This window comes from Agelaius phoeniceus, chromosome 6, assembly GCF_051311805.1.
Source record: "Agelaius phoeniceus isolate bAgePho1 chromosome 6, bAgePho1.hap1, whole genome shotgun sequence".
NCBI classification, from domain to species: Eukaryota; Metazoa; Chordata; class Aves; order Passeriformes; family Icteridae; genus Agelaius; species Agelaius phoeniceus.
Genome location: NC_135270.1, coordinates 15,766,138 through 15,793,775, shown reverse-complemented (window position 1 = coordinate 15,793,775; position 27,638 = coordinate 15,766,138). Strand labels below are relative to the sequence as shown.

Genomic DNA, 27,638 nt, shown 5'->3' with positions numbered 1-27,638 from the left:
AATAGCTCAGGTTAGAAGGGACCTTAAAAATCATCTAGTTCCAATCTTTCACTAGACAGGTTGCTCAGAGCCCACATCCATCCTGTGGTCTTGAACACTGTCAAGGGTGGGACATCCACAGCTTGTCTGGGCAACCTGTTCCAGTGCCTCACCACCCTCACAGTAAAGAATTTCTCCAAAATATCAAATCTAAACCTACTCTCTTTCAGTTTGAAGCCTTTATCCCTTGTCCTGACACTACATGCCCTAGTAAATAATTTCTCCCATCTCTCTTGTCGGCTCCCTTCAGGTACTGGGAATCTGTAGTGGGATAGAATATAAGAAAATAAAGTGTAAAAAGTAATCTTACCCCTAGGAGTAAGGGGTTGCAGCTGGGCCAATTATCAAAGCTTAGGAACAGGCCTGACTTTAACAGGCCACAGCTGTAACCAGTGAGAAGAAGATGCTATAAGAGAGTGGGGTGGCTGGGTGAGAGGGGAACTGGAGTCAGTGGCTGCTTTGTGAAGGAGAAAGAGTCAGTGCTCTGAGGAGATGCCCACAAGAAAACACCCAGAAGGTATGGAACCTTTGTGATAAGGAGACAACAGTATGGAACCTCTGCAATAAGATAGCAACATGAACCGGATGGTTTTGTTTTGGGTTTTGTTACCATGTGGAAGACATCCTTATCATGCCCCCATATTACTCAGCTACAAATGAGGGAGTATTTTCTTTACTAACTTTGATTCTACTATCTTTAATGTGATCTTAGGTATATATCCCCATGGGACTTTAGGGAAGAACAGCAGAAAGGTGCTTTACAAAACCAAGAAACTGCCTGGAATCAAATCTCCAGGTCCTGGGAAAGTGAGGAGCTTTGGAATTTGCTACTTCCCAGAGCTCCCTCTTTTTCTGCTGAGGTGAACAACTAGAGGAGGGCAGGTGACTCACTGTATAAGAAACAGAACTAAATCAGCTGAATCAAAACACGATCAATCAAAGTATAAGAGAAAACTTTGGGTGTCCCTGAAGACTTTCACAAAACACCAAATTCTAATAGTAAAAACATGAAGGAGTGTGTGAGGGGCCCAGTTTTGCACCACTTTTTCTGGGAACTCACAGATACGGGATAGGTGTCAAGTTATATTTGCAGCTGCGGCCTTCAAATGTCTTATGTTCTTTCCAGATTTTCCAATCACTGAAGAATCTGTCCTCGAGCTTTTTGCTACACACAGTGTCACTGTGAAGAACCAAGCACACTGCAAGCATCAAGGCTCCCTTGGCAAAGCCAAGGCCCAAAGTCACATCAAGGACAGTATGGAGGAGACAGAAGAAGAAAACGTGGTGTTGGAGAAAGCCAGTGGCTGCATTACAGCCAAAACCTTAGGAAGAAAGGACAGTGGAGCCTTTGTGCTGAATCTGAAAAATCACTGTCTGCGGAGGAATGTAGTGATAGAAAAAGGGGCAATGGCTTCAAAGGTATGTTTGGATTAACATTAGGAAGAATTCCGTACTGTGAGGGTGGTGAGGCACTGGAACAGGTTGTCCAGAGAAGCTGTGGTTGCTCCATCCCTGGAAGTGTTCCAGAACAGGTTGGACGGGGCTCTGAGCAACCTGGTCTGGTGGGAGATGTCCCTGCTCATGGCAGAGGATTGGAAGGAGATAATCTTTAAGGTTTCTTCCAACCAAAACCATTCTGTGTAAAACTAATTTAGTTGGAAAACACTGCTGAACTATCTTCTGGGAGTTACAGTTCAGATACCTGATCTAGTTGAAGCTGTCCCTCTTTATTGCAGGGGGATTGGACTAGATGGGCTTTACAAGTCCAGCTCAAACTATCCTGTGAGACCTCTTGTTCCTATATTTGATCCCCAGTGACAGCAATTTTCTAGTCCCCATTCCCAAGGCCAGAGTGCATCACAGGATATACAAGGCAAACAGCAAGTCTGGGTTATTGAAACATTTAAGAAAGAAAATCTTCAATGTCAAGCAATATATATAACTTTTTATCTAAAACTTTGCATTTTTTGTCCAAACTTCCTATGGATTAGGGAAGGCGTTTCTGAGCTAGTCTGTAATGCACTGCAGAAAGAGCTCATTTTCAAAATAAGTGCAATAATTGAAATGTTTAAACATATGAAGTGACCAAGATGGCAAAGAAATAGTCTTTAGAAAAACATTATGACCATGAATAAATTGAAATGAACAAGTTACCCTCCTTGACTTCCTGCTATGCATACATATATTTCTTTATACATACAAATATAACACATGCACACAATTTGGAGTCAATAGATTGTGATTGTTCTGTGCTAGTTTGAGTTCCCTCTGTGTAGAGCCTCTGAGAGAAGTGTCTCACAAAAGTTGCTTGTGGCTTGTTATCCACAAGCAGCAACAAGAGGCCAGAACATTCAGCACCTCTGAAAGTCACACCTATGGGTTTGGGTGTCTAATTTTGACTGCTTTTTCCTGAATTAGACCAGAACTGACTTGAGCAAGTGGCTGATTTTGTTGTATCCATCAGATAGCAACCGTATGATCCGTGCTTATCACAGCTTGTGCAACACATGGGAGTGTTCCTATCAGCAGCAGGAGCATCTGACTAATCAGACTGTTGCTCTTCTTTTTCTGTTAATATTTTGGTTCTTTCTTGGATTCTTTCCTCTGTCTCATTCAAAATGTTGGGATTTCTCATTAATTAAATTGCAACCACTCATGGTATTGTCCTGGTTTATGCTGAGATAAAGTTAATCTTATTCTTAGTAGCTAGTACAACACTGTTTTGGATTTTGTAGCTAAGTAGTGTTTTCTCTTATTAAAGGACTATTCAGTTTCCCATGCTCTGCCAGTGAGCAGGTGCACAACAAGCTGGGAGGGAGCATGGCCAGGACAGCTGGCCCAGAGTGGCCAGAGGGATATTCTTATATCAGAGACTATCATGCTCAGTGTACAAACTGGGGAGAATTGGCTGGGGGCTGCCAGTCACTGCTCAGGAACAGGCTGGGCCTCAGTCAGAGGGTGATAAGCAACTGTAGCCATCTCTTGGGTTTTGTTTCTCCTTTTCATCTTCTTGGTTTATCTCAGTTCAAAAGCAATAAAAAATTAAATTAGTGATCCCTTTGTAACTATTAAAAAAGGACACAGAGATTCCCAGCTGGGAGGAATTAAATATCTGCAAACAGCAGAGATCAGCATGGTGAAGGTGTTCTGAGGTGTAGGTAGCTTTGGTACTTAAGGTTCAAACTGAGGTTGCCAAAGGCCCTAATGTATGACAAATAATATAATTTGTCATATGTTACTATGCTCATCAACCCTTTTAAAAGAAAACTCCCGTGAGATTAATGAAAGTTGCTTAAATTTTTAATACTGGATTTTTAATAGTAAAGAACCTGTGCCTTGTTCTGAACTGATCAATATCACAAACTACAAAGGATTACAGTAGCCTCAAAAATGCTCAAATGGGCAGATTTTATTTTGTGCCTGTTACAGAGACTTCTTTCTCTATACGACTAAAGCATTTTACAAAAAAAAAGACTGTTAGATGCCATAAGTAAATAGCCTAAACTATTGATGGAATCCTGTAATAGATACTGAAGTGGGTCTTAGTAGCTGCACATAATTCAGAAAAAAAAATGGCCAAGTGTGGAAGCCAGTATAGCTAAAAAACCAGAGAATTCTATGTTGTAGCTGAAAGCCTTGAGGTCAAATAGTTACTCAGATGGGAAAGCATTCAGGCTCCTTTACATCAGAAGACAACACAAAACCAATTTAAAGCCTGGAGCTATGATTCTTTGCCTATTTGAAGACCTGCATTATCTCACATTAGGCTTAGGAGAGGAGAATATTCTCTGTGCATATGCACTGTATTCCTTATGACCCCCTGTGCTCAAATGAGAGCCTTGTATAAAAGCCATTAGCATCAAGTTTGTTATGGCATGCTGCATTGGATGACTTCTGGGTGCCAGGGGGAAGGTTGTTGCATTTTAGCTGAGAATTTCAGAGCAGAACTTGTATTTGGATACACAACTCTCTATTCTTTTGATTGAAAACATACAGATTTTTTTAACAGTCCATCTTTTGCTCTTCTCATATATAATGGAGGCTGCTGCAAAGTGGGCTAAAGAGCAAAAAGCAAGATACAAAAATCTGTATTTTTTTAAATGACTAATAATTGGGGTACTGTAATCTTTGGCAAATAAACTTGAATAACATTAATAGGATCTTGCAAGTTAGTAAGCACATTCCCTAATCCCAGTCCACATATCACCTGACTACTTCCCACAGGACTGTAGGAGGGATTTATTAAACAAGAAGAGACACAAGGGACTCAGAGTCATAGAAAACAGGTTGGAGGAAATGTACTGCAGAGTTCACCAGCCAGCTAGGAAGAGACAGAAGCAAACCTCTAATGCTAAACACCTCTTCTAAGCACATGTGGAAAATGAGTGGTGGGCAGTGCTCACAGCAGATTCCAGATGATTCTGTGCCAGAATGTTTGAGGGTTTTTTTAAATGGCCAACCTTGAAACGGTGTCTCCATTATGTGCCATGTTAGGAACCACATTGCTTTGCTGGACAGAATTTTCTCTGTGTTTCTTAAGGCTCATTTTATACCTCAAAACCCTGCAGGTTTGGCATCCTGAGATGGGACCAGCTCTGCACTCACATCTGCAAACTGTGGACTCTCCTGCTGTCACAGAGCCTTCAGAACTGATAAAGGTGGTGGATTTTTCAACTCCAGCCTTGGCTTAGCCTGGCAGGGAACTAGACCGTGGAGATGTTCTGCCAGGATACACGTTAGAGACATGAGTTGAAGACACTAAAAAGCAGAAAAAATGCACCAAGATCCCTATCTCTATTACCACTTACAGACAAATACTGCTTCTGAACCCAAGCCATGAGTGAAGCTGGTATGGGAGAAACAGCACTGTAAGAGGAAGGAATTCTAGCAATATCACCTTCAGGTAAGACCTGTGGTATCCATCTAGCTGTAACTCCTATCTGTCAGCTGTTACTTTCTTTTGTTTTGAACATATACCGCATTTTGTAAAGCTTTATCAGATTAATCTTGCACCACAAAAAAGCATTTATCATCACAGCTTGGCTGGGTTTTGTTCATTTTTCAGAGGTTCTGAGAGGAGATGGAGAGCAGCACAAAGTTGTGCAATCCTTAAGCCAAATTTATTAATTCTGCCATCCTTCTTGCTAAGCTGTCCCCTGAATGACTGTGTCAGGTATAATGGAGTAGTAGTTGTTTTTTTCCACCACATGACTTCTTACATCACACCTCACATGTGGTTACAGAGGTCACTGTTGGAAGATTCTCTGATTCCTGACACGGATTCAGTATTCTGAATTAGGACAGTTGATGCTACAGTACACAAACCATCATGTTTGAAACAGCCATTTGCTGTAAATATGTGGTGTTACTGAGACAGGATTATAATCCTTTCAGGCCCTCAGTGAGCACTCAGCCTTCTGGCACCAAAGGCTGAACTAATATAAGCAGAGGTCATGCTTCAAGTACACTAATTATGTCTTGAGAATGAAGATATGAATGAGAATGACCTGCCATGAAATCCTCAGCTACCTTACTAATTAAGGTAGCAAAGCATCTAAGTCTTTATTGTTTAAAACTTGTTTGCTTAATTATTAATTAGAAAATTCAGGCTTTTTGTCTAAGATACTCCCAGGTGACAAAGCATGGTGCTGGCTGTCCTCAGCAGCAGTAAGGCCAGCAGGAACAGGTGATTCACGAGTAGAGCAGAAGGACTCCCAGATTTCACTGAGGAAGTCTCAGAAGGTAATATCCAGGTGGTCAGTATGAAAAATGGTCATTTCTCTTCTGAGTCTCCACTTTAGAATTGCACAACTCATCTGTGGGGCATGGCTTTGTTACTGTATCATCAAATAAACAGCAAAAAATCCCAGAGAGACTGTAGGCTCCAGACAAACTTCCCTGGTATGGCATGGCAACACGAAGTACTGTGCTGAGGAGTATGAGGAGCCCTGTAAAAACAGACATTATACAAAGCTGTTTGTGGCAGAATTTGGACAGTAAAATCATCAAATGAGGCATTAAAGCTGCCTTTTCCTTTCCTTTGTTCTCATTCATGTATTACATGTAAACTACACTTTTTTTGGCACATTTTTTACAATATTTTAAAATATTCCTGTTCCACCCACCTCATCTGAAATGGTCCTGAGTAGGTGCTCATCAGAAAGCAGTAGATTGCATTGGTGTTTTTCTTGTGGTTGCACAACTGTTGAGAGCAGAGCTGACAACATTTTAACCCTTTCATGTAGTACCTTGTGCTGAAATAGTCTGAAGGGTTCTTCTTACAGTCTCTGATGTGACTCAACAGGCTGAAGAATGGCTTTACCTTTCTGTGCACTCTCTCACTCTCTAATTTTTTTTCTCTCTCTTTGTCTGTTTTCTTTTATTCCTGCCTGCCCAGGTTTGATCTGACTGTGAGGCTGAAGAGCCACATGGTGGTTTGTGCTGGGACAGCACCATGACTTTGCACATCTTTTCTGTGAGCTTCTCTGTTGTGTCCTGTCAGAGCAGGAATCTTGCAATTCGTGTTTTCTTGGTGAAATACAGCTGCAGGGTTTGGGGCCTGGAGCAGTCCTTTAGCCTTTATCATAAGCTGTCACTTCAGTTTCAAAGTTGACTATTGGAGAAAAATCATTCAGAGCTCCAGGTTCACAAAGTCCTGTATAACTGTTCAGTGCTTTTATGGCAAGCCTTTTTATAGGCCTCCCTGTGGTGATAGAGGGACTCAGTGCACACAAAAGGTTTGTCAGCTGCACAACCCAGCCCCTCACAGGTGGAGCAGCAGTGCTCAACAAACCATAAAACATTGGGGAGGCTCTGTGATTCACCATGAAAAGCAGAATTTTTCAAGCATGCAACTACATTCCACGTTAGGTGAAGAGAAATCCTTCTTGATTTAACCTTGAGTGACCTAGGGTCATAAAGACAGTGCTTGAGGCCCCAACACTGTCCTGAGGTACAATTTATATTGGTGTGGATGTTGAGTTCATTTCTATCGATGCTAACAGCAATTTATATGCTTTCCTTTTTTTGTTTTTTTAATCCTAGACCACTACATGAGCTCAGGCTCCACAGGACCTTGCAAAATGACCCCCACTGTAAGAAGGTACCTCTCAGTTTAAATTGTTTGAGTTGATCTGTACCACACCAGATGTCTTCCCTCAGCTTCCAAGATGATTAAACTAATGAACTGTAGCATGAGGTTATGTGGAATCTCCCAGGCCATGCCAGCTGTGTGCACTTTGCTGGGGACAAAGCCTGCCACTGCCTTTGCAGATTGAAGAAATCTCCAGCACTGGTGTTCTTGAAACATTTTTCTATTGGGCTGATTCCATACAAGTAGCTCCTGTAGCCACAGACATCCCTGTTGTGCTCAAAGATGAGGATTTTTTCTGTTGCTGCCCAAGCCAGGACACAGAACTTCACATTTGCAGTTGTCTTGACCAGTGCTCCCCACCACCACCACCAGTGGTGTGGAAAAAGAGGGAGAACAAGAACCATTCCCAGTCCTCATCCACAGCACCAAGAGATTTGTTTCTGACCTGTTTTCACATTATCCTCAGGAGGAGTCGCAGAGATGTCCTTTACAACATTAGCATGCAAGCTGCAGGTACAGTGTAGAGAAAACTCCATCACCTTGGGGTGCTGACAGGAGGTACTCTTGTGCTGATGGAAATTACACACAATCTCTGCATCAGTACTAGGGTTAGGAAGGTTGGGGTTTTTCCCTTTAAAAAAAACCCCAAAACAGATGCTTCCAATTATACAACCCTTTATCCAAAAAAGGCCGCGGGAGCAATCCAAAATGTTTCCACTCAAGTGAAGAAACATTCTCTGGTCAGAAAAGACTTTCCCACTCCTTCATTGTGTTTCCCAACTCCCTCCTTCAAGTTAGCTGAGCTAAGCCTGGAGCAGCATGGCTCAGAGCCAAGGAATAAGGATGGTACTGCTGAGGCTTTGTTTACTCTGTTCAATGTGGAGGGAAAGGGTGAAGCAGTTATTGCTCCAGACACTCCCAATGCTACCTTGTTTTTTATGTCATTATTTCAACAGCCATATCCCCATAACAGCACTGACTCAACACTGTCTGTCCCCTCAGCAATCTGGTGACATCATTTTCACTGCCAGTGGGTCAGTGCCAGCCAAGTGGAGGGAGGCTGGCTTGGGTCCTTAGAGAGACTCCTGTTACTGTAATGATCTGCTGGGGTTAGTGACCTATGCACTTATCATCCTTTCAGAGCTATTACTTTTCAAAAGTAACAGCCTTATTTTTTCATCAGAAGGTAATTACCCAGTACAAATTGGCCCTCAGGTTGCTCAGGGTAGAAAGGATCAAGGAAGGAAGTACTTTCCTAGACACACAGTGACTTTGGAAGTGAAATATTTTTGCCCCAGAAAAGGGATGGAGGGAGGGAGCCAAACAGAATAAAGTAGTGCTTAAATAGCTCATTAACTCTTAGCTTTCCCTGACCACCCAGTAATCTGCAGCTGGCTGAAGGAATCCCAGAACCATGGCCCTAAACCACAGCTCAGATGCAGAGGACAACTAGGAGATGTATCATGGTGTCCTGCAATGTGATGTCAGTTCTGGCACGTGGTTCACAGGCACAGAGAAGGTCTACAGCAATAAATATCCTGTCACAGGCCTGCTCCAGGGAGGAAATACTTCTTCTGAGGCACTGTCTGCAATGACAGTGGGGACACTGACCCTCTGGATTCTCAGGAGCAATGGAACATCTCCAGACACAGAGGTAAGCACAAGACTTGGGGTTAAGCTCAGGCTCCCTGTGTGGCCATGGGTATGTCACTGACCTGCTTTGCACCTCAGGTGCTCACCTGGGGATTAGATACAAGAACACCTCCTCTTCTATCCCTTCCATTTGTTGGCAATCTCTTCAAGACCAGACTTCCTTTTACTAGCTGTGTATGTAGCCATAGCACTTTATACAGGTGCTGATTAAATTAAAATTCAGGACACGTGTGTGCTCAGAGGGTGATATTATCATGTCTTGACATAACAGAAAATTGGTGTTACAAGTCATTTTTCTTGTAGCACATTTCAATCTGACTGGGATCTGTTCCCTAAATGAGAAGCAAAGAAATCTGTGACACGTAGGAGTCTGTGTGACAGTCTTTCTGGACCAGAAGTCCCTGAAAGCACATTAAATTAGAGGTCATCTTGTCAGGTAAATGCCACCTTCTTTGTTCAGTTGCTCCCTACATGTGCCTAATCATAACATGGATGTCTAATCAGCAGTGCTCCCAAACATAACTGAGCATGGCCCAGCTAATCAAGGCAAAAGGGTAACTGATCCTTCTGCCCAGTCTGGAAATTGCAGAATGCAGGGACTCTAAACAGTGAGATAAAAGACTTCTTTTTTTTTTTTTTTTGATTGGCCTGTGCCTGGTGTAATAAACAATGTAGCAATATAAAAAAATATATTTATTAATACATATTACTAGATTAGGCATCTATTTCTTCAGAAGTCTATCCACATGCTGCTATGAGTCTTCTGATCCCATGAAGAGTAATGGGCAACACATTAAATTGACAGATGAGTGGCACACTAAAAGGAGTAATGAGGTGTCAAATTGTGTATTTGTATTTCCCAATCAGCCTTTCCTGATGGATTAGACCATAGGTGTGTTACTTTGGCTACATGTGCAGCTGAGAAAAAGCACTTCCAGTTACATGGCTGTAGTTGTGTTCTTGTGTGGAAGTGCTCCAGGCCTGGATTCTACAGAGCCTGAAATTACTTCAGTAACTTCTGTGCATGTAGGCAAGTGTAAGAGTTGTAAATGGGAGAAAGTTGGGTTGGCTCTGCCTTGCACTGCATTCCTTTGATAATAGCCTATCTGTCTTCAGGCAGGACCAGCAGGACATAGATGTGAACTGATTTCCTAGTCTTCATTACAAATGGCAAGTCACAAGGTTTATTTGCATAAACCTGAGAGATGATAGAAAAACTCTGAAGGAGAATGAGGACATAAGCTCTTTTCTGAGAATGAGATCTCATGAAGGAATTTTGCCATACAGTGCTACATTTACAATCCGGGGGATTTACCTGATGAGATCCCATGTCAATGCAACAAGCAGTATTAAGTACTTCAAGAAATGTGTTTAAATACAGGCTGAAAATGGAAGATTTGCAGTGGACAGTGGAAATTGTCCATGCTGTTCCCCTTGATTTCCCCTGAGCGTTCTGTAGACTATTAATGCCTCAGAGCAACACCAGCAGAGCAATATCCCTTCCTCTACAAGATCACCTGCTTTGGTTTATAATTGGGTGTAATTTAATCATGCGTTTCTAAAGTGCTTTGGGAGCCAAATATCCGAAAACACTTTACAATTTAATGGCATTAGTGAGAGAATGCATCAATATATCCTTGTGGAGCAAAAGTCTGACACGTCAGTTACAGCTGAAGAAACAAAGAAATTAATTGCTTGCTTAGAGTTACATAGCAGATTAATGGGAGAATGACATTTCCAATTCCTTTCCCTCTTGCTTTTCAGTATGTATTTGTTTGCATGTTGAGACAGGTATGCTGGTCAGATGCCAAGAGAAATGTGGTGTATTATTCATTCTTCCTACTCCCTGGGTTTTCCCTTATGGGAAGATCTAGATCATGAAAAGTCATACCAAGGTCTTTAAGATTTGTACTCATGCACAAGAGGACTCTGTGTGCTGATGGTGCTGGCTCTGGTTGCATGTTTGTGTGTGCAGTGGGAAGCAGTCTGCAGTGACTGTCTCCCGCAGCATTTTGACTTCAAGATGGAATATCCTGGGAAGGAGAGTGCTTCCTGCTTCGTGGCCCCACTGAGGAGCCACAGCATGTGACAGCATGTGGCCCCACTGAGGAGCCACACAGCAGCTGTGCCCTGAGCTGGGCTGTCATCAGTGACCCCAGTACAGGGAAACCCTTAGCAACACTTCCAAGCCTAGGAAGTGTGGCTCAACAAGAAGCACCTGCCTGCTTATGAGCCCTACAACCTGCAGCTGCGAGCTGATCATCTGTGCTAGGTCAGGTGTGCAGCCACTGGGACTTGTTGGGGGTGATTCCCTGCAGGCTGAGGAACCATGAGATTTCATGTCTGAATGCAGTTCACACCCTGCTATTTCCCAGGACAAACACACTTGCTGGGACTGGCACTGTGGATCTCACTCCTCTGGGCTCTCCCCCTTGTCCAGAAGAAGGGATTGCTCAAGCTGTAGGTGCTGGAGCTGCAAGGGCCACACTGTAGGAACTTACCTTCATATCCAAAAAAACCAGACTAACTCTGTCTTCCTTTGAAGTCACTGTGATTTATCTTCAGTTGTTTTAAGGCAGTCTTGTATCCCTTAAAATGGCTTATTTTGGCCAGCAGGCCTCATGAATTCCCTAAATGGCTCAGAAGCAAACATGGCCAGTTCTCAGTCCCTAACTAGGCTTGCCCTGCATCCATGGCATACTTAGCACTTCCAAGCAGTCCATGGATGCACTCTGCCACTAGCCTTGTGCTTTTTTTGCACAGCCACTGCACTGGGTACATCTGTTCTCTTCCTTTGTAAAATGGAAGGATTTTGCAAGGATGTTCAGCTAGTCATACAAGGAACGTTGTATGACAGCTAGTAAGGATTCCAAGACAAAAAGAGGAAGAAAATCAAACATCACATATCCCACTCTCCCTTCCCTCTTTTGTTGAAAGCAGTGAAGCTTTAAATCAGGTTGTAACACAGAGCTTGGTTCAAATTGATGGTGTGAGCATGGATTCTTCCAGGTGCATAGGCTGAGGTTTTACAGACATGTTTTAGAGAAAGGCCCTGGGGCCTCAGGCCTGTTAGTGTCCTCTTAAAGGGGACAAGAGAGGCTGCCAGGCACAGCCTGGAATGAAACTGATACAGCACCAATAATGAGGGACTATATTTGGAAAGATCTTTCAGGGCTATTTTTGACTGAGATCATTACTTCTGGACAGCCTGCTGACAACTGCTGGGCACACAAACACACCCCACCCAGGGTTTGGTTCTCTCTGCTAATGTGGAAGTAGCTCACAGGGGGTCAGCAGAGGGAAAGGATGCTCACACTGGGTTTCCTGCTCTGATTTTCAAACTGATCTGTGTTTGTGTGTACAATACATGCAACACTTCTTCACTGAAGCCAGCAACTGCCCACCCAAAAGACTAGAAGCAATTCTTTACCATTTTTCTAATAATTCCTGTTGTTACCATGTGTCCTACTTCTCATGCACCCTGGTACACTCCTCCCTGAAGGCAGAGCTGGAGCACACCTTCCCTGTACCTAAAATCAGTGGGAGCTTTCTCCGCTGCCAGCCAGGCTGATGCAAGGAATCCTGACAGTGCTTCACCCTGCTCAGGGAAGGCAGGCAGGCCTGGGGGGCACGAGAACAGCTCCCTATCCCCTCAGAGATCTGCTTGCTGGGTGGCACTTTCCCTCTGCCCTCCCACACTGAGCTTGTTGAGGTGAGCACTGGTACAACAGGAACACACCTCTTCAAAGTTACTCAAAGCAGCCGAGCTGGCTGGGGAGTGAGGCTTGCAAAAGCACTGTATGGGTGAGGTGCTGATTTATACCCAGGTTCCTCAATGGGAGCCTATGCCTGAGGGCTCCTGAGGCTCCTCCTTGTCTTGACCTGGGCAGTTTCTGGGTAGGGTCTCTCTGCTGCCAGATATTTGCAGCTGAGGTGGGAAATCAGGACTCAGAATAAGAGACTGTAAAACTGACTTTAGCAGATAAGGCATTCCTGTCAAATCCAGCTTAACTGTAGATTTGTTTTTTATTCTTTTAGGAACTACATTTTTGATAATTTTAGTTCTGGAAGAAAGGTAGTTACTGCCTGGAATTGGGCACTGTACACTGGAGGGCATCATGTCTCATGTGGAAACAAGCACTCTTCATTAGGAAATGAGCCCATTCAGACCAGACTTAAAAGATTCTCTTTAGGGACATTTTTCAGAGACTTTCAGTGGTCTATACCTGCTGACAGGCTGTCCTATGGAAAAGGAGTAAGGACTGACCTAAGGGCTGAGCAAATGTGCTGATTTGAACAACTCTGAGGAGTAGCTGGTTTCTGTGTTGATTCCACAGGGACTAAACTTCTATCTCAATTCCTCTTAATATATTGTGGTGTGTTTACCCCAGCTGGACACCTGGTGCAGACCAAAGCTATTTTATCACTACCCTTCCACAGCTGGACAGGAGAGAGAAAATTTAACAAAAGGCTTATGAAGCAAGCTTAGGATAGGGAGATCACTCACCAATTACTGTCACAGGCAAAACACACTCAGCTTGGGGAATTTAATTTATTACCAATCAAATCAGAATAGTGTAAGGAAAGTAAACTGCTAAATTTCAAAACATCTTTCCCTACTCCTCCCTTCTTCCTGGGCTTAGCTTTATTTCAGAATTCTTTACTTCCTTTACCCACTGGTGCAGGTGGATGGGGAATGGGGTCTGTGGCCAGTTCATCATGCCTCATCTTTCTCCCTCTCTGCTCTGCTCTCACATATTCTCACTCCCCTCTTTAGCTGCAGTTGCTGTTGCAGTTATCTTCCCCTTCTCAAAAGTGTTGACACAGAGGCACTTGGACCCATTGCTTCTACTAGACACAGAGAAAGCTTCCAGCAGCCTCTCACAGAAGCCACCCCTGCAGTTCCCTCCTGCCACCAAAGCCTTCCCACACAAACCCAATACTTATGTACTCTTCTATTTCTCTTCTTTAATTGCACTCTTCTGCTTAGCCATGTTTTTCAGTTTTAGCCCTTTCATAATATTTACAAAAACAAATAGGGCATTGCACCACCTCAGTGAAACACAGCAGCAGCTCTGCTGCTCTTGTAGCTCAGAAGGGGTGAATATAATGAATTTTCCTCAGGCTGGGAGGGGGCAGGTTGCAAAGAACACAAAGATTGTTAGACCCAAAGTAAATTATTTAGAACAGTGCTGAAGTGAACAAGGGGAAATGGGAGTGAAAATGAGAACTCCCTAAATATGAACTGTCTCTTCCTACAAAAACTGTCACCAGACTTTTTCCTTTAAACAGTGGAAAGCCTTATAGAGCTTTAAAACCTTTAAAATTTTATAAAGCTTTTTATCCATAACTTTGTGAGACTTGCACTCAAAACATAGGGTTGACTGCACTAATTATGGCACTTAGTCCTTTTCTTTAAAAAAAGATGGACACAGGGACAGGAAATTTGCAGAAGTTGAAACATAAGATATAATTAGTGGAACTAGCTGTGCCTGGTCTGGCATGCAGAACAGCATTGTTGTGGCTGTGTAGTTTGTTGTCATGTGGCTCAAAATGCAGCTGCCCTTGGCTTCTCTGAGGGTCAGTTAGACCAGGTGGTAGAGTGGGAATTCTGCTCAGCAGGGGCACTTCCAGTGTTTCCATCTTCCTTCCCTCTAATGATTTTGTACAGTAGGATGACAAAGGTGGTATTTCTAGTACCCTCTGCTATTGTATCTTAATGGTAATAAAAGGTCCCAAAGGTTGGAGAGAATCCTGCTTCCAAGCTCAAGAATAGACTTGGATTCTGCCTCCTTTTCTCCAGATAGCCCAGCAGGAGCTCCATGATATTTTAGGCTTCTTTATGTGAGATTGCATATAAACACAGAGTAAGCCATAAATCTGAAATACTTAAATCCTTGCAATACTAAGTAAATACAGCTTTGCACATGAGGGAGTCACATTGTAAAAGAGCTGGCCACAGAAAGTGCAGGAACTTCACTGCTGTGGCCATGCCTAAATAAGGGATTACAGAAAATCTGAACCACTGAACAGGCTGACAGGTAGATCAATACAAATATACATACACTGGTGCTGGTTCTTGTAATGTAGACTGAAATCTTTCAGGAGCCAGATCTGGAATAAAAACACAGCAGTGGCCAGTGACCCAGACACACACAGTCTGAGAATATTGTATCACTTTTGTTCCATCTGGAGCTAGGAAGGAGGTATGAGGAAACAGGATGCTCCTCCCAGCAGGCCTCTAAGATTTTGAAAAGAATTGTAAAAGACAAAATAAAAGGAAGAGGAGAGAATCACTCCCTTTTGCCTCCTGTTAACCCCTTTAGGCTGCCTTGAAAATAATTTGGTTGTATTTCTGTCTGGTACTGATTCGTTCTCACATCATCAGGAAGGGGAGTATGAAGAAGTCTCCATTAAACCTGCAAGCAAATCCATTTAACTGACTGGGAGCACTTACACCCACTGGGTTTCTATGCTATAAATCCTTGGAACCTTGTTCCACTGCTGACAGATGGCCTGGTTCAGGATTAATGAAACAAAATATCTGTGCCACTGCATCAAACAGCTGAAGAAGCTGGCATCAGATCCCCAACCAGAAAAATGTGTACAGACTACTCTACTCCTTCCCTCCTGGAAATGTTTCCTGGGACGAGGGGCGAGAGAGATTTGGCCATAAGTCTGGGAATTGCTGGCAGTGAGAAGTCTTCCTGGAGCAGCCCTGGGCTGCAAGCTCCCTTCTCCCTGGAAGTGTGGACAAATGGCCACTGTCTGTGGGAATGGCTGGAGCAGCAAGGGCCAAGCTTGCTCCTGAGATTGGCATCCCAGGGCAGCCAGGATGTGGTGTAACCCCAGCCCAGTGCCTGGCTGGTTTGTGTTGGATGTGCTCTGTATGGTGCACGTGGGTGTTTTCCAAGGTTCCCCAGGTAGGAATGCTGTGGCTGACTGTGGCAGTCAGCTTTAGTGGGGTGCTGAGCTGCTCCAGCACAAACTATGCTGGAGGCTGTAACAGTGGCACAAAGCTGCCCACCACAGAGGGGCCTCATATTCCCTGCTGAATCAGTGACAGAAACAGAAAATGAGCAAGGAGGCTTCTATCTGCACAGTAAAAATACCGAGTAAATTAATATTTTTAATTGCTGTTACACACAGAAGAAATGAGAAAAAAAAATTACATTCCAAACAAAGAATAGTAAAATCAGCATAAAAATGTGTTAAGAAAAGATCCCAGATCAAGTGGCTGTACTGCATGTGGTGACCTTTACAATCACAGTAAAGAAAGTAAGTGCCAGAGACTTTCAGCCATGGCAAAGTGTTTGACTGCCCAGAGGAGAGCAGCTGCTTCAGTCACATTTTCAGTGCACTTTGCCTGGAATGTGTGGGAGAGGGGCTGGAGTCAAGAGACTCACACAGGTCCAAGACATAGAGATTAGTGTTCAGGGCAGACCAGCCACTCTGCATTCTCAGGCACACAGAACTGCCACTTACCCGGTGGCATTTGCTTTCTCCTTCCTTGTTAGATTTTTTTGTTGTTGTTGTTGTTGTTTTTTTGGGGTTTTGGGTTTTATTGTGGTTTTGGGGTTTTATTCTTGTTTTTGTTGTTGCTTTCTGGTTTCTGAGTTTTATTTAACAAAGCTTCAGGTTCTGCTGGCCTGACCCTGCCAGCACCATAGGCTTGGAGCAAGCCTCCCCAGCTGAATTAGGAGCAAGGCTTGGTCCAGCAGGAACCTGCATCAGCAGGGTCTACATTAAAATGTTGGTAGTGATTCAGCACCATTGCCCAACGGGCTGGTTTTGGTTTCTTGCTTCTCTTCTGTCAGGAAAAGGTGTCTTTTATTTCCTTATGCTCTGTCTTTTGACTGATCCAAATTGGCCCAGTCATGCTCCCACTGAAGTCTTGGTGGCTCAACACCTGCATCTTGTGCTTCAGCCTCACTTTTGAGCCATCCTCCAGTAGCTCACCTGACAGCAGCATAGTGTCACCACACAAACAATACAGACCACAGAAGTTTTGGCATTGCTGCCAACTGGCCACTTTTTTTCCATTTGTAGTCTGTCTAGAGTTGTGTATTTTTATTCTTTACAGTAAGAGCAAAAATAAAAATAACATTAAGAAAATTTTCTCCAAACGAAGAAAATGAAAACCCATCAAATATTTTAAAGAAACCATAAAAATTTGCATTGTGTTTGCTTCTGAGTTCATATTAAGATTTTACTGCAGCTGCTTCAAAATAATGGTCCATTTCACAAGTACACAGCTCACATTCCTTGGTGTGTAATTCCTTGCCTTCATTTGTGTTTGTACAGCAGCTAGTGCTACAAAAACTAGGTAGTTTCTAGCTGTGGTCCAGATTTAGATCAGTGAACAGTGGCATTTTTATCCTAGTTGAGAACACGGTGATGGTTGAGAGCTGTATTTCTAGATCAGCTTTTGTTCTGGGCCAAGGAACTGGTGGTACAAGCACTTCCTTTGCTACAAAACCCACTGCTTCCTTCATTTGGATTAAAAAAATGAATCCAAGAAGGATGTGCCAACCTTATTGATTCCATCAAGGCTTTCTCTCTCTGCTGATTTTAAAGCCAGTGAAACTTAATCGGAGAAATTAAACATCCCTTTGAAAGCTGTCTCATGAAACCCAGCTGACCTTCTGCAGACTGAAGGTTGAACAGAATTACTTCATTTTCTGTTCCAGCTTTTTCAAAAGCCACAGCAGACTGTGAGGCACTCTGTTTTGGCTGGATTATATTTACTCTAGCTAACAGTGAGGGACAAGACCAGACTGCAAAAGTTGGATGCAAGAATTTGGTCAAGGCTTTTAGAAGAACTAAAACTCATCTGCAAGACTGAAATTAGAGAGTTCAGATTTTTAAGCTAAACCTCCCTCAGAGTTCAAGTGTAGCTGAGCCCATTCTATTAACCAGCATGAATAAAATGAATAAATATTTTGCAATATTTTCCTATCTGATGCAATTTGAAAAGGCAGTCACACATTCCATGTTTTAAGAGAAGTCCTGCAGATCCCTAAAAGCAATTTTAACATTAAAGCTGGATAATACTTGTGACTTACATAGCACTTGACATCTTCAAAGTGCTGTATGAGCATCAATCCTCACGATATCCTTGGGAGGTAGGTAAGGGGCAATATCTCCATTTTAGAACGGGTTGAGGGCCTGGTTCCCTGCTGAGATAACTTTGCATTGCACTGGTCCTCATACACCACATATGCTCCTGGCCCCAGAAAATTTAAGTGACTCACCCAAGGCCACAAAAGGAGTGAACATGGATAAAAGGCAGGAGGATTTCTGTCATGAGGAGTCAGCAACTTCCCATCCTCTTCCTAGAATACAGTTATGATGCCTCTGCTTAAAAGATACCCTGTCTGTATTCAGAAACCAAGCAAAGAGAAAGAGGCACCTGCTACTGAGATCTACAGTTGCTGTTTGCTTTCACCTGCTTCTTCCAGAACAGCTCCCAAAAATACCACGATAGCAAGATGAAAATGCAGGTGCTAGTGTCAAACTACAAGTCTGGAAAACTTTGAAGAACCACCAAAAACTGCTAAGCTCCTCCTGGGAATTTTATAAGCTTCTGTAAAAATATATAAATTGCCTCCACTGATGACAACATGAAACCTTCAAGCAAACTACTCAAAAGCCATGTTAGAGTAATCCTGAAACCAATCAGTCTCACAGATGCCTCAATATGGAGGAGTAAGAAGCCAGGTATCCAGCACAGAGTAAGAGTAAAGCTTAAAGTTAAAATCCTCTGGCTTTGTTCTTCTTATCCTGCCATTTCTACATGACCATCACCCTCTGACACAGCATTACCAGCACTTAAAAACAAGTTGCAATTAGCACTGCTTCTCTGACTGACCCTGGGAGTTCTGTGCAAGGAGGATCTGCCTACAGAAAGAGGCTGAAGTAAACATGCTGCATCTTTTATATGTCCAATTAAAGAGCCAAAGGACCTCCAAGAGGCTGGTAACTACAGAAAGTGACCAAACCACGTGTGTAAGCTCAAGTGACCGTAGACAGGGCTTGCAGAAGGATGTTTGGATACAGCAGTGTGAAAAGAAAGCCTCTGTGCTTAGCAACAAAAGGAGCTGCTGCTGGGGCCAGGAACACTACACCACCTGGAAGGCTTCACTCCCTCTGTAATGTTCCTGGGCCAAAGACTGGGTGCTTCTCAAGGACTATACTCCTGAAAAGGAGAGGAATGGATTGAACCTCAGTTTTACAAAGAGGCAACAGGAGGGTCCACAAAGGCAGTCCCACAGACAGTAACACCGTTTGTCACATATGAACACCACTCCTTTTTTTTGCTCTATTTCAAAGTGAAGGTTGCCCTCAATGGGGTTGAGAGAACAGTTTTAATCCCAGAAAAAGTTATTTAACAGACTGCCAGCAACTGCTTAGTGCTTCTCAGGATTTAGGCATCTCAAAATTGTGTCAGATCACAGTCCACAGCAGCTGGTCTCTTCCCAGCAGGAAAGAGTCTCCAGGGAAATGGTCTCATTCAAGTAATATGGATTAGAAAGAGGAATGCAGAGCCAGAGAGAGATTTTGAAGATTAAGAGCCTTTGCCAGCAAACCTCCAAGCCAACCAGGACTCTCCTTTGTATGCTGAGGGCTCTGCCTCATGTTCCTGGGAAGGCTGAGGCTGTCACAGCAGCAGGATGGAGCCAGTGTGACTGGCCAGTGTGTCCCAGCCAGGTCACTCCAGATGACCTGTTCCAGGGCAGCAAGGGAACAACAGCCCACTTGGGCTGCACAAGTTTCTGCTGTCCCACCCAGAGACCTCTGCCACCAGAAACTACACCTCTGATGGCCAGTGGAGAGGCCTCCTAATAACACATCAAGATTCTTTTCTGCAGCTATCCAGTGGCTGATGGTACAGCAGGACAGCAAAGCCAGCCAAGAAGAAAAAGCACACAGAAAAGCAACTGAGCTATTTTCAGGAAGTTCAAGACTACTCGTTTCTAGAGAGGGAGAAAAGAGAATCAAAACTCAAGACTTTTAAATAAAGCTTACTTTATCACACAAGCATTTCCCTCAAAGCGAAGGGAAGCTCAGGATGTGGGGGAGCTCCTCTGAAGAACTGCCAGCTAAGGACTGAGTGTGCTGACCCATGCCAAGGAGCTGGGATTCAAAGACTGCAGTGTGCTGTTAGCTCACATGCTGGGAGGATGGTGGGGTCCACCCCAAATGCTTAGACTTCCTCTCAGCTGGGTCACTTTTTTGCTGGAGGAGATTTGCAAACAGCCAAGCTGAGCAGCAGCAGGTGACATCTGCAGAGAGCTCCACTGCAGGGTTCAATCTGTGGCCAGGAGATAAGCAATGCTGATGAATGAAAATGGTGTATGGCTCTGAATTCCCTTAGCTGTTTACTCCAGGCAGGCCCCCATGTGCCAGTGAATGAATACTGACAGTATTACATAACAGCATTAAAGGAAAGGGATTACACAGGCTCTGCTACCTACAGGAAGGCTTTCCCTGTCCATAATGCAGCTGACCTTTCTGATCCCTGTCTGAAAAGCAGCAGATGCCCCAAGGAGTCAGGATGTTAGCCCAGATTTCTGTAATACTGGCTGCATTTGCTCTGATGGAGAAGTCATGGGGAGGCAATGCCTATTCCCTGCCAGGCACACCAGGTGAAGCTGGAGAGGAGCAGGAGACCCATGCAGCACCTCTTAACACAAGAGAAAAGCTAGCAGGGTTCTATGTGAGTTCATGTGAGTTTGAGAAGGAAGTGGCAGGCATGTTGAACACAAAGGACAGTGCTTTTCAGGAAGCTCTGCTGAAAAGGGGCTTTCTGACAAAAAAAGAAGTGGTGCAAAGAGGATCGTTTTCCACCAGCTGGCAAAACATGGCAATCTACATCCAAAATCAGGGCCTTGATCACAGGAAATGCTCACACAAAGATTTAAGATACTGCAGGCAGCAGTACTAAAAGTACTACTGGAGGTCCTACTAAAACTTAATGGGTACATGGAATACTCTTTGTTAGGACATTGGAGAAAAAAAGACATAAAGATGAGATGCCTGTCTGCCATACTAAGGATAATTAGGACATACACTAAGACAATGAGTATGTTCTGCTTTAAAAATCAAAGTTCCTCATGTGCCCATTACATCTCACTGGTGGCTGCAGGCACTGTGTAACTATGTGCATGAGGAGAGGGAGAGCACTGAGATGTCCCTGAAATCCCACCAAACTCCTGCTCTCTACAGCTCTGCCACAAGCAGCAATGCTGACCTGCCCTGGAGCAGTGAGCACTGCAATCAAAGCACACAGCACTGCCAGCACACCTCTCACTCTGTGCCCTCAGCTTGGGGCTCTGCTTTCTTGCTGGCTCTGCTGGGTACACGCTGCCATTGACTCCAGAGCTCAGCTCACAGCTGGATATGCTCTTTTTATTCTCCCTCCAAGCTTCCTTTCAGTAGAGGAATAGCTCCAGTTTGCATACTGTAATGCACAAAAAGAGACAAACATTGGTTAAATTAATTTTTACCTAGGACTTTAGCAGAGATCTGTGCCTGTCTGCCTACAGTTGAGAGCAAGCCTTTTAGCACAGTGAATGGCCAAACTTGCTTTCCACCAGCCCTCCTCTTCCCAGACATTCAGCATCAATTTCAAGACTAACAAGTAAAATGCAGTAGTACAGCACTTCCAAGGAGGAAAAGTTGAATGAGTAACTACTGCAGGGACAGTCTAAGCTTTCTGATGTGGACTCCACACTGAAGTAAGCTGTATTCAGCGAAAGCCAACAAAAAAAATGTAATTCCCAAAGGTAATGCTTCAAAGAAGCAAAATCAACATCACCAGTGTGCCTAGAGAAATGGAGATCTCTCTCAGGGGTGAATGCAGCTACAGCACCTGAGATATAACCCATGTGTCCAGAGACCATTGGCACTCCACCTAGCTCCTCTTCCTGAAGTCCTCCTCATCCCTGGTCTCCACGGCCGAGAGCGCGATCAGCATCTGGGCCGCGTAGTAGGTGGCCATGATGATGAAGCGCGAGTAGGGCACGGGGAAGCAGAACTCGTTGAGCGCGATGGTCAGGTCCGACACCATGAAGAGCATGGCGCCCACGCAGGCCGACAGCTTGGTCCACGTCCACAGGTCGTTGCAGAGCTGCACGCCCGCCACCGCCCGCCAGCCCATGAAGCCGATGAGGGCGATGTAGACGGCCACCAGGTAGGTGAAGGGGCCCGAGAGGTAGGAGTACAGGAAGGCGTAGCAGGAACTGGAAACGACGCCCATCAGCAAGCCAGCCTTGAGGTCCAAAGGCTTCATGCCAAAGGCTGAAGAGTACAGGATGTGTGTGATGCCAAACATCAGCAGACCTGGAAAGAGCCATTGACACAGAAAGTGGGACCTTTCATCAGTGACTGGTAGGCAGTAGCAGAAGAAAATATTCCTTGCAGTGTTACCTACCAGTAACACTAGCAGTGACAACCATATTGACCACTTGGGACCATTTTATTATAAAATCTGTACATGGGAGATAGCACCAAGCCTCCAACCTAAAAAAAAGCCCAGCACAATTACAGCTGCAGCCAAGTACAGCTCTGCTGTGACAAAAGCCTTTCTGCTGAGAAGCTGGGTGGAACTAAGCTGCTGGAGAATTAATTGATCTTGTTTTTCAGGTAGTTCCTCTTCCCCTGCTTTGGGTGAAAGGTTAGGAACAAGGTAGACCAAAGACCACCCCCTCTAACTATCCACAGTGTTTTGCTCATAGGTCACATGTAGAACAAGAAGACTGGAAGCACAGCAGTGTAGGAACAAAACGTGACAAAAGACACTAATCCCTCTGAACCCTGACACAAAGCTTGCCCGTATTTAGCCACAAACCCAAAGGCACTTGAGGACTAAATCTGGCTGCTTCTCCATCTCTGCCCATAGCTGGGAGAAACCTAAGCTGGAAAGAAGCAGCTGGCATATTTCAGGGACTGCACCAATGTGATCTGCCAACAATTTTATGGCTATTTGCAAGATTCAGATGAACCTTACCAGGAATCAGTCAGGGAAAATAAAATGCTGGCTTTCCTTTGAAGTGCAACACCACTGAGAAATGCCAGATGTGGGTGTTGGAAGGTGCTGCCCATATGTTATTAACTTGCCACTAATCCATTTGACAAAAATATGTCCCAATGTGTTGGCACAGCTGCTGCCTCCAAGCTGTCATGACAACTGTAGATAATGGGCCACAAACAGAGCCCAGCTCCTTGGGTCTTCTGGTTCCCAGACCCACACATGGTGCAGCTGCAGGCTCTCCTGGCAGGGATATTAGAGGAGTTAAGTTATTAGAGGAGCTGGAAGTTTTCATGCAACTCTAAAGCATGAAATGGAGAAAAGGATCTGGGAAGCTGAATCCTCCAGCAGGACACTTGTTCACATTTAACATGTGATGCCCTGGTGTAAGAGGCAGTCACAAAAACCTGCAGCTGGCAGATGTTGATTCATCCTACTTCTCTTGTGTTGAGGCAGTCAAGGAAGAAGTGGAAGCATCTCCCTGCCTTTGGGGAAGACCAGATCAGACACCCACTGAGAGCTCAGCCATGGTGGGATGAGAAGGAAATCCACAGGAGGGAGGGGGCTGGTGGGATCTGTTTTGCAGGGTGAGGCTAGAGAAAATAGACATGAATTTCCCCTTCAGCATGAAGGGGAAAGAAGAGAAGCACAAAAGAGGATAATGAAAAGCTGATGTTTCACAGAGCTATTGCACCTCATGGACAAAACACTGAAGGAAATGAGAAGAGATTTAGGACAAGAGCTTTTCATAGGGTTATAGTGCAGGAGGTGGTAAGGAGAAGAAGGATATGTCATCCTAGCAGTGAGCAATATTTTTTCCTTCAGTGGCATTATACGGAGCATTCTGCAACAGGGAACTGTGTTGTTCTTCATGCAGGCATCTGGCAGCGAGGAGGAGGAGGAGGAGAGGACAGGATGCAGCAGGCAAAGAGCCTGGAAAGGCAGGAGGAGTTTCGTGATAGGTGGTGAGGCTGGTCACAAACAAGGGAGTCAGCTCCCAGGTTTACTCATTCAACACCCACAAATCAAGCCAGGAACTAGAGAAACCTGTGATGGCTGCACAGGGAAGGGGGTGCACTTCTCTTGTATTTCTCAGCCTTTAGCTTGGATCTCTCAACCACATCAGGGAGATCAGCCCTTTTCTCCCACTTTCTTCCACTGTCTGGGTTTCCTCTGTCTTCTTCACCAAATGCATAAATTGTTTCTAAGTGCCTGCAAAGGAGGCAGTGTCAAAGGAGGTGGATATTAACACTGTGAAGTACCTTCTACATGCAGTAAGAGTAGTTAGAAAACAGTGTGTTATTAGTGGACTGAAGCAGCAAAAATGAAAAAAAAGTCAAGTGTGCCAGAAGTAGGTTCCCAGGCTCTCACTTCCCTATAAAGTAATGAACAAATGTCCTTTTATAAACTCATTGTCTGAAAAGCTTTTCAAATGAGCCCAGTTTCCAACCCTTTTCAGTCCAAAAACTGCAGAAATTGAAAAGCATGTACATTTTTATCCAGTATTTCCTCTTCTCTCCTCAAACTTCGAAGTCCCACAACTGATGATATCAAAAATATTGTCAGTTTTCAGCAACAACAACCTGATGAATTTTAAATAGGAGAAAACACATTTTGCAGACAAAGTGAGGGATGAAATGGAGCAGTGCACTTTATGTGCTTATATCTGAAATGCAAATATTAACACTTCTCTACAGAAGGTAGCAGCTCAGTGGGCTGAGATTTTCAAAATGCTCCAACAGAGCTTTTCTTCTCCTTAAGAAGAAAAAATGTGCCCAAACCCACAAAGCAAAACCTCTCAGTTGTGAGACTAGGGCTGAAAACCTAACTCATTTGCAGATTAAAGCACATCAACCAGATGCTGAATTGCTGTGACTGGCTAACCTTCCTCTAGCAGTAACTTGGAGAGGAAACTCAGAGATATACCAGTTACACGGGAATGGACAAGGGCAGAAGAGTCTGAACACAAAAATCATGGGGACATGGGCCTTGAATGTTTTCCAGGCCATAGCTCAAGGAGCAACTCCAGGAGGCAAAACCAGTTGGGCTGAGGCAACTGAGCCAGGTACTCCTGTTGGGAGGAGGCCCAACAGTGGGAATGTCAGCACTCAGCACAGAAGGGATGGCACCTCAAGAAAGCTGGAGCTCCTCAGCAGCGTGCCCAACATTCAGCCAGATAGATCCAATCCTCAGGGCCTAATCCAAACCCCAACAAAATCAGTAAACATTTTTACATTAACTTTTAATGGGATGGGGATAAGCCCTTGGGAAGCAGGATTAAAACCAGATTCAGAGCATTTGGCCTTTCATATCTGGCACTGCACACACTTCTTTCTCGTAAAGAAAGAGCTTGTGGGAATCCCAGAATAAAACTAGATATTAACCTCATGAGACAGGGCAAAAAATAAGCCTTTGACTTTCAGATCTGAAGGCAGCACAAGTCAGGAAAGTTCCCTCCTCTCATCACACTTTCCAGTGGGACAGTTACAGCAGCCACTTAATGGTGGGTGTTATGTGCAATCCCAAAATTAACTTCAGAAACCCCACCAGTCAGTTCAGTGAAGAACTCAACTGCTGCTGATTTCTTTTGACAGTCCAAGCCCAGGGAGAGTTGCTGCAGGCAGGTTCAACGTGGCTTTAAATGATTAATCTGAATCATTATGTTCCAGTTTGCAAACTAGCAAAATAAACCAAGCTCATTTTGCTCTGAGAGATGTGGATCTTTCTGTAGAGAAGAATAACCACTGCAGTAAGGTTTGTCCTTGATTGACCATCATTTAAATGTTTTGCTAAACAGACATGTCTTGTACAACAGGCTGCATGATTCACACTGATGAACCTGCAAGTAGGACAAGATTGCTGCTGCTTTGGTTTCTATCATCCACTTAATGCCTCCCCCAGGCTATGGGCTTGTCTATCAAAACATAAATGTTCTCTCCACCTATTCTCCACCAAGGAGCTGTGCACAACATGTTCCATCCCCAGTCCTCACAGCAAAGGGCTGACAGATCTCTCTGCAGAGAGATGGGAGGTAAATACTTCCTGTAGCTTTACGGGAACTGACGAGTGCCACACACGTTTCCTTCTATTCCCCAGGGAATCCTGGCATGCCACCTTCTCAACTCCAGCCAGCCCAGATGCTGTGACACATGCCAGGAAACCTAACCTGACCCAATTACCTCTCTAACCTCAAGAGAAAGACTCATCCATGATGTGCTTCCCCAAACCATGATGGATTTTAGTCAAGGGATGAGTGCTTCCCAGCGCCCGGGGCTTAAGCTGTACATGAATAAACAAAACATGTGGCCCAGCAACTCATTACTAAATAAAGAGGGTAACAGCTGGGCACTGTGGCATCCCTTCAGGACTGACATTGTACTCACCATGAATGAAGTAGCCTTGCTCCTGCCAGATGAGAAAGGCATCTCCCACTGCCGAGAATATGAGTCCCGCTAGGATGCGGCTGGCACTCCGGTGTGACACTAAGAAGTTAATCCCATGAGCCAGAAGGAAAACCCACAGGCAAAAGATGGGCAGACATTTAATGAGGGCACTGAACCAAGAGGGGCTGGAAGTTGGCAGCCAGAGGACAAAATAGACACAAGTGGCTTTGAAGAAGGGGACCAGTTTAGGGCCTTCACTCTTCACCTAAAGAAAACAAACATTAAAAAACAGGAAATTAATAGGATCATCAGAAGCATCAGTGAAATAAACTTCTTAACAGAACTGGCTCGTTCCCTTTGAAAGTTGCTCTTCCATATACTGTCAGCTGGCAGTGTTCCTACCCCAAGAAATGCTGGTTGAACTTGACCATGATCCTCTGCCTAGATCTTTGTGACCCTCTCTGCTGAAAACACTTCTCAGTTGGCAGGATGGGCCGTGGGTGGTGGATTTGGAGGAAGTTTTAGAACCTTTTCTCTTTACTTGTTCCACTGAAAATATTTAGGCCATTAGTCAAACTCCTCTGGTGCTCCTTGTCACCTATCTCAATGTTTAGGCTAATCCCTTTAATATACCTTTCCAGGAGCTGTGAAAATACTGCATACTCAGATATATCCCAGCAGCAAACAAGCCAGTAAAGGCACAAATCTTCTCTCCCATCTACACAGATCCTCCTGCTTAGGCAGTTGCAGATCACCCTGAGGATACAGCCTCTCACCTAACCCATTCTTTCCCTGCCCTGTAGCCTCATGTCTGGAGCTGGATGTTGGAATCACAAGTGTCAAAACCCAAGACATCAACCTCCCAGGTGAGGATGTCACTTCCTCGGCTGACTAATACCAACATCAACCTCGTGTGGCTTTGTTCTAGCAATATTCTAATAATACAGTAATTGCAGGAAGTGTTTTGACTCAGGACTCCACTGTATAAATACAGAATAAAAATGCAGCACGAGCACTTGGCTACTCATAAAAAAACCACAGCAGGGGCAGGGCACAGAGCTACAGGCTCCACAAGCTGGGTCTGCTCTTGATGAACACTTACCTGAGACCACTCTGCACAGTGATATGCATTGTGTTCACCTGCCCTCCTGCCACATTTCTGCATTTCAGTGCAGGTGGGTAAAAGTCTATGTGAGAAACAAAGCTATGATTTTATTTCCTCCTGGAGAAGAGAGGAGGGCAAAGACAAGGAGCAAAAGAAAGGACTGTAACTGCTTCCATGCCTGCCTGAGCTATGTCCCAGAGTCTTATGGGAGGCCTGTTTCCTCTTGCACCTAAGGCAGTGAGCTGACCCCCTGAGCTCCCCTGCATGCAGGGGTTCACCCTCAGTCTTCTCATTTCTTTGGTCAAGCAAGATTTATTTCCTGCATATCACAAT

At 44.3% G+C, this 27,638-nt stretch overlaps 1 protein-coding gene and 1 long non-coding RNA gene across 2 annotated transcripts in view; one reads left to right on the top strand and one right to left on the bottom strand.

Moving 5' to 3' along the window:
- Nucleotides 1–26,563, top strand: part of LOC143694336 (uncharacterized) — a 40,859-nt gene extending 14,296 nt beyond the window's left edge. The window contains exons 6-9 of the long non-coding RNA XR_013182725.1: nt 1,166–1,458; nt 4,608–4,942; nt 6,437–6,514; nt 7,084–26,563. This is a non-coding gene — a long non-coding RNA (uncharacterized LOC143694336). The remainder of the gene's footprint in view (nt 1–1,165; nt 1,459–4,607; nt 4,943–6,436; nt 6,515–7,083) is intronic.
- The window catches only part of TMEM86A (transmembrane protein 86A), a 26,348-nt gene continuing 14,604 nt past the window's right edge, over nt 15,895–27,638 (bottom strand). Inside the window, exons 2-3 of the mRNA XM_054635340.2 lie at nt 26,201–26,465; nt 15,895–22,129 (exon numbers count right to left, since the gene is read on the bottom strand). Of these exons, the coding sequence (XP_054491315.1) occupies nt 21,702–22,129; nt 26,201–26,465 (693 nt within the window). The 3' untranslated portion in view covers nt 15,895–21,701. The remainder of the gene's footprint in view (nt 22,130–26,200; nt 26,466–27,638) is intronic.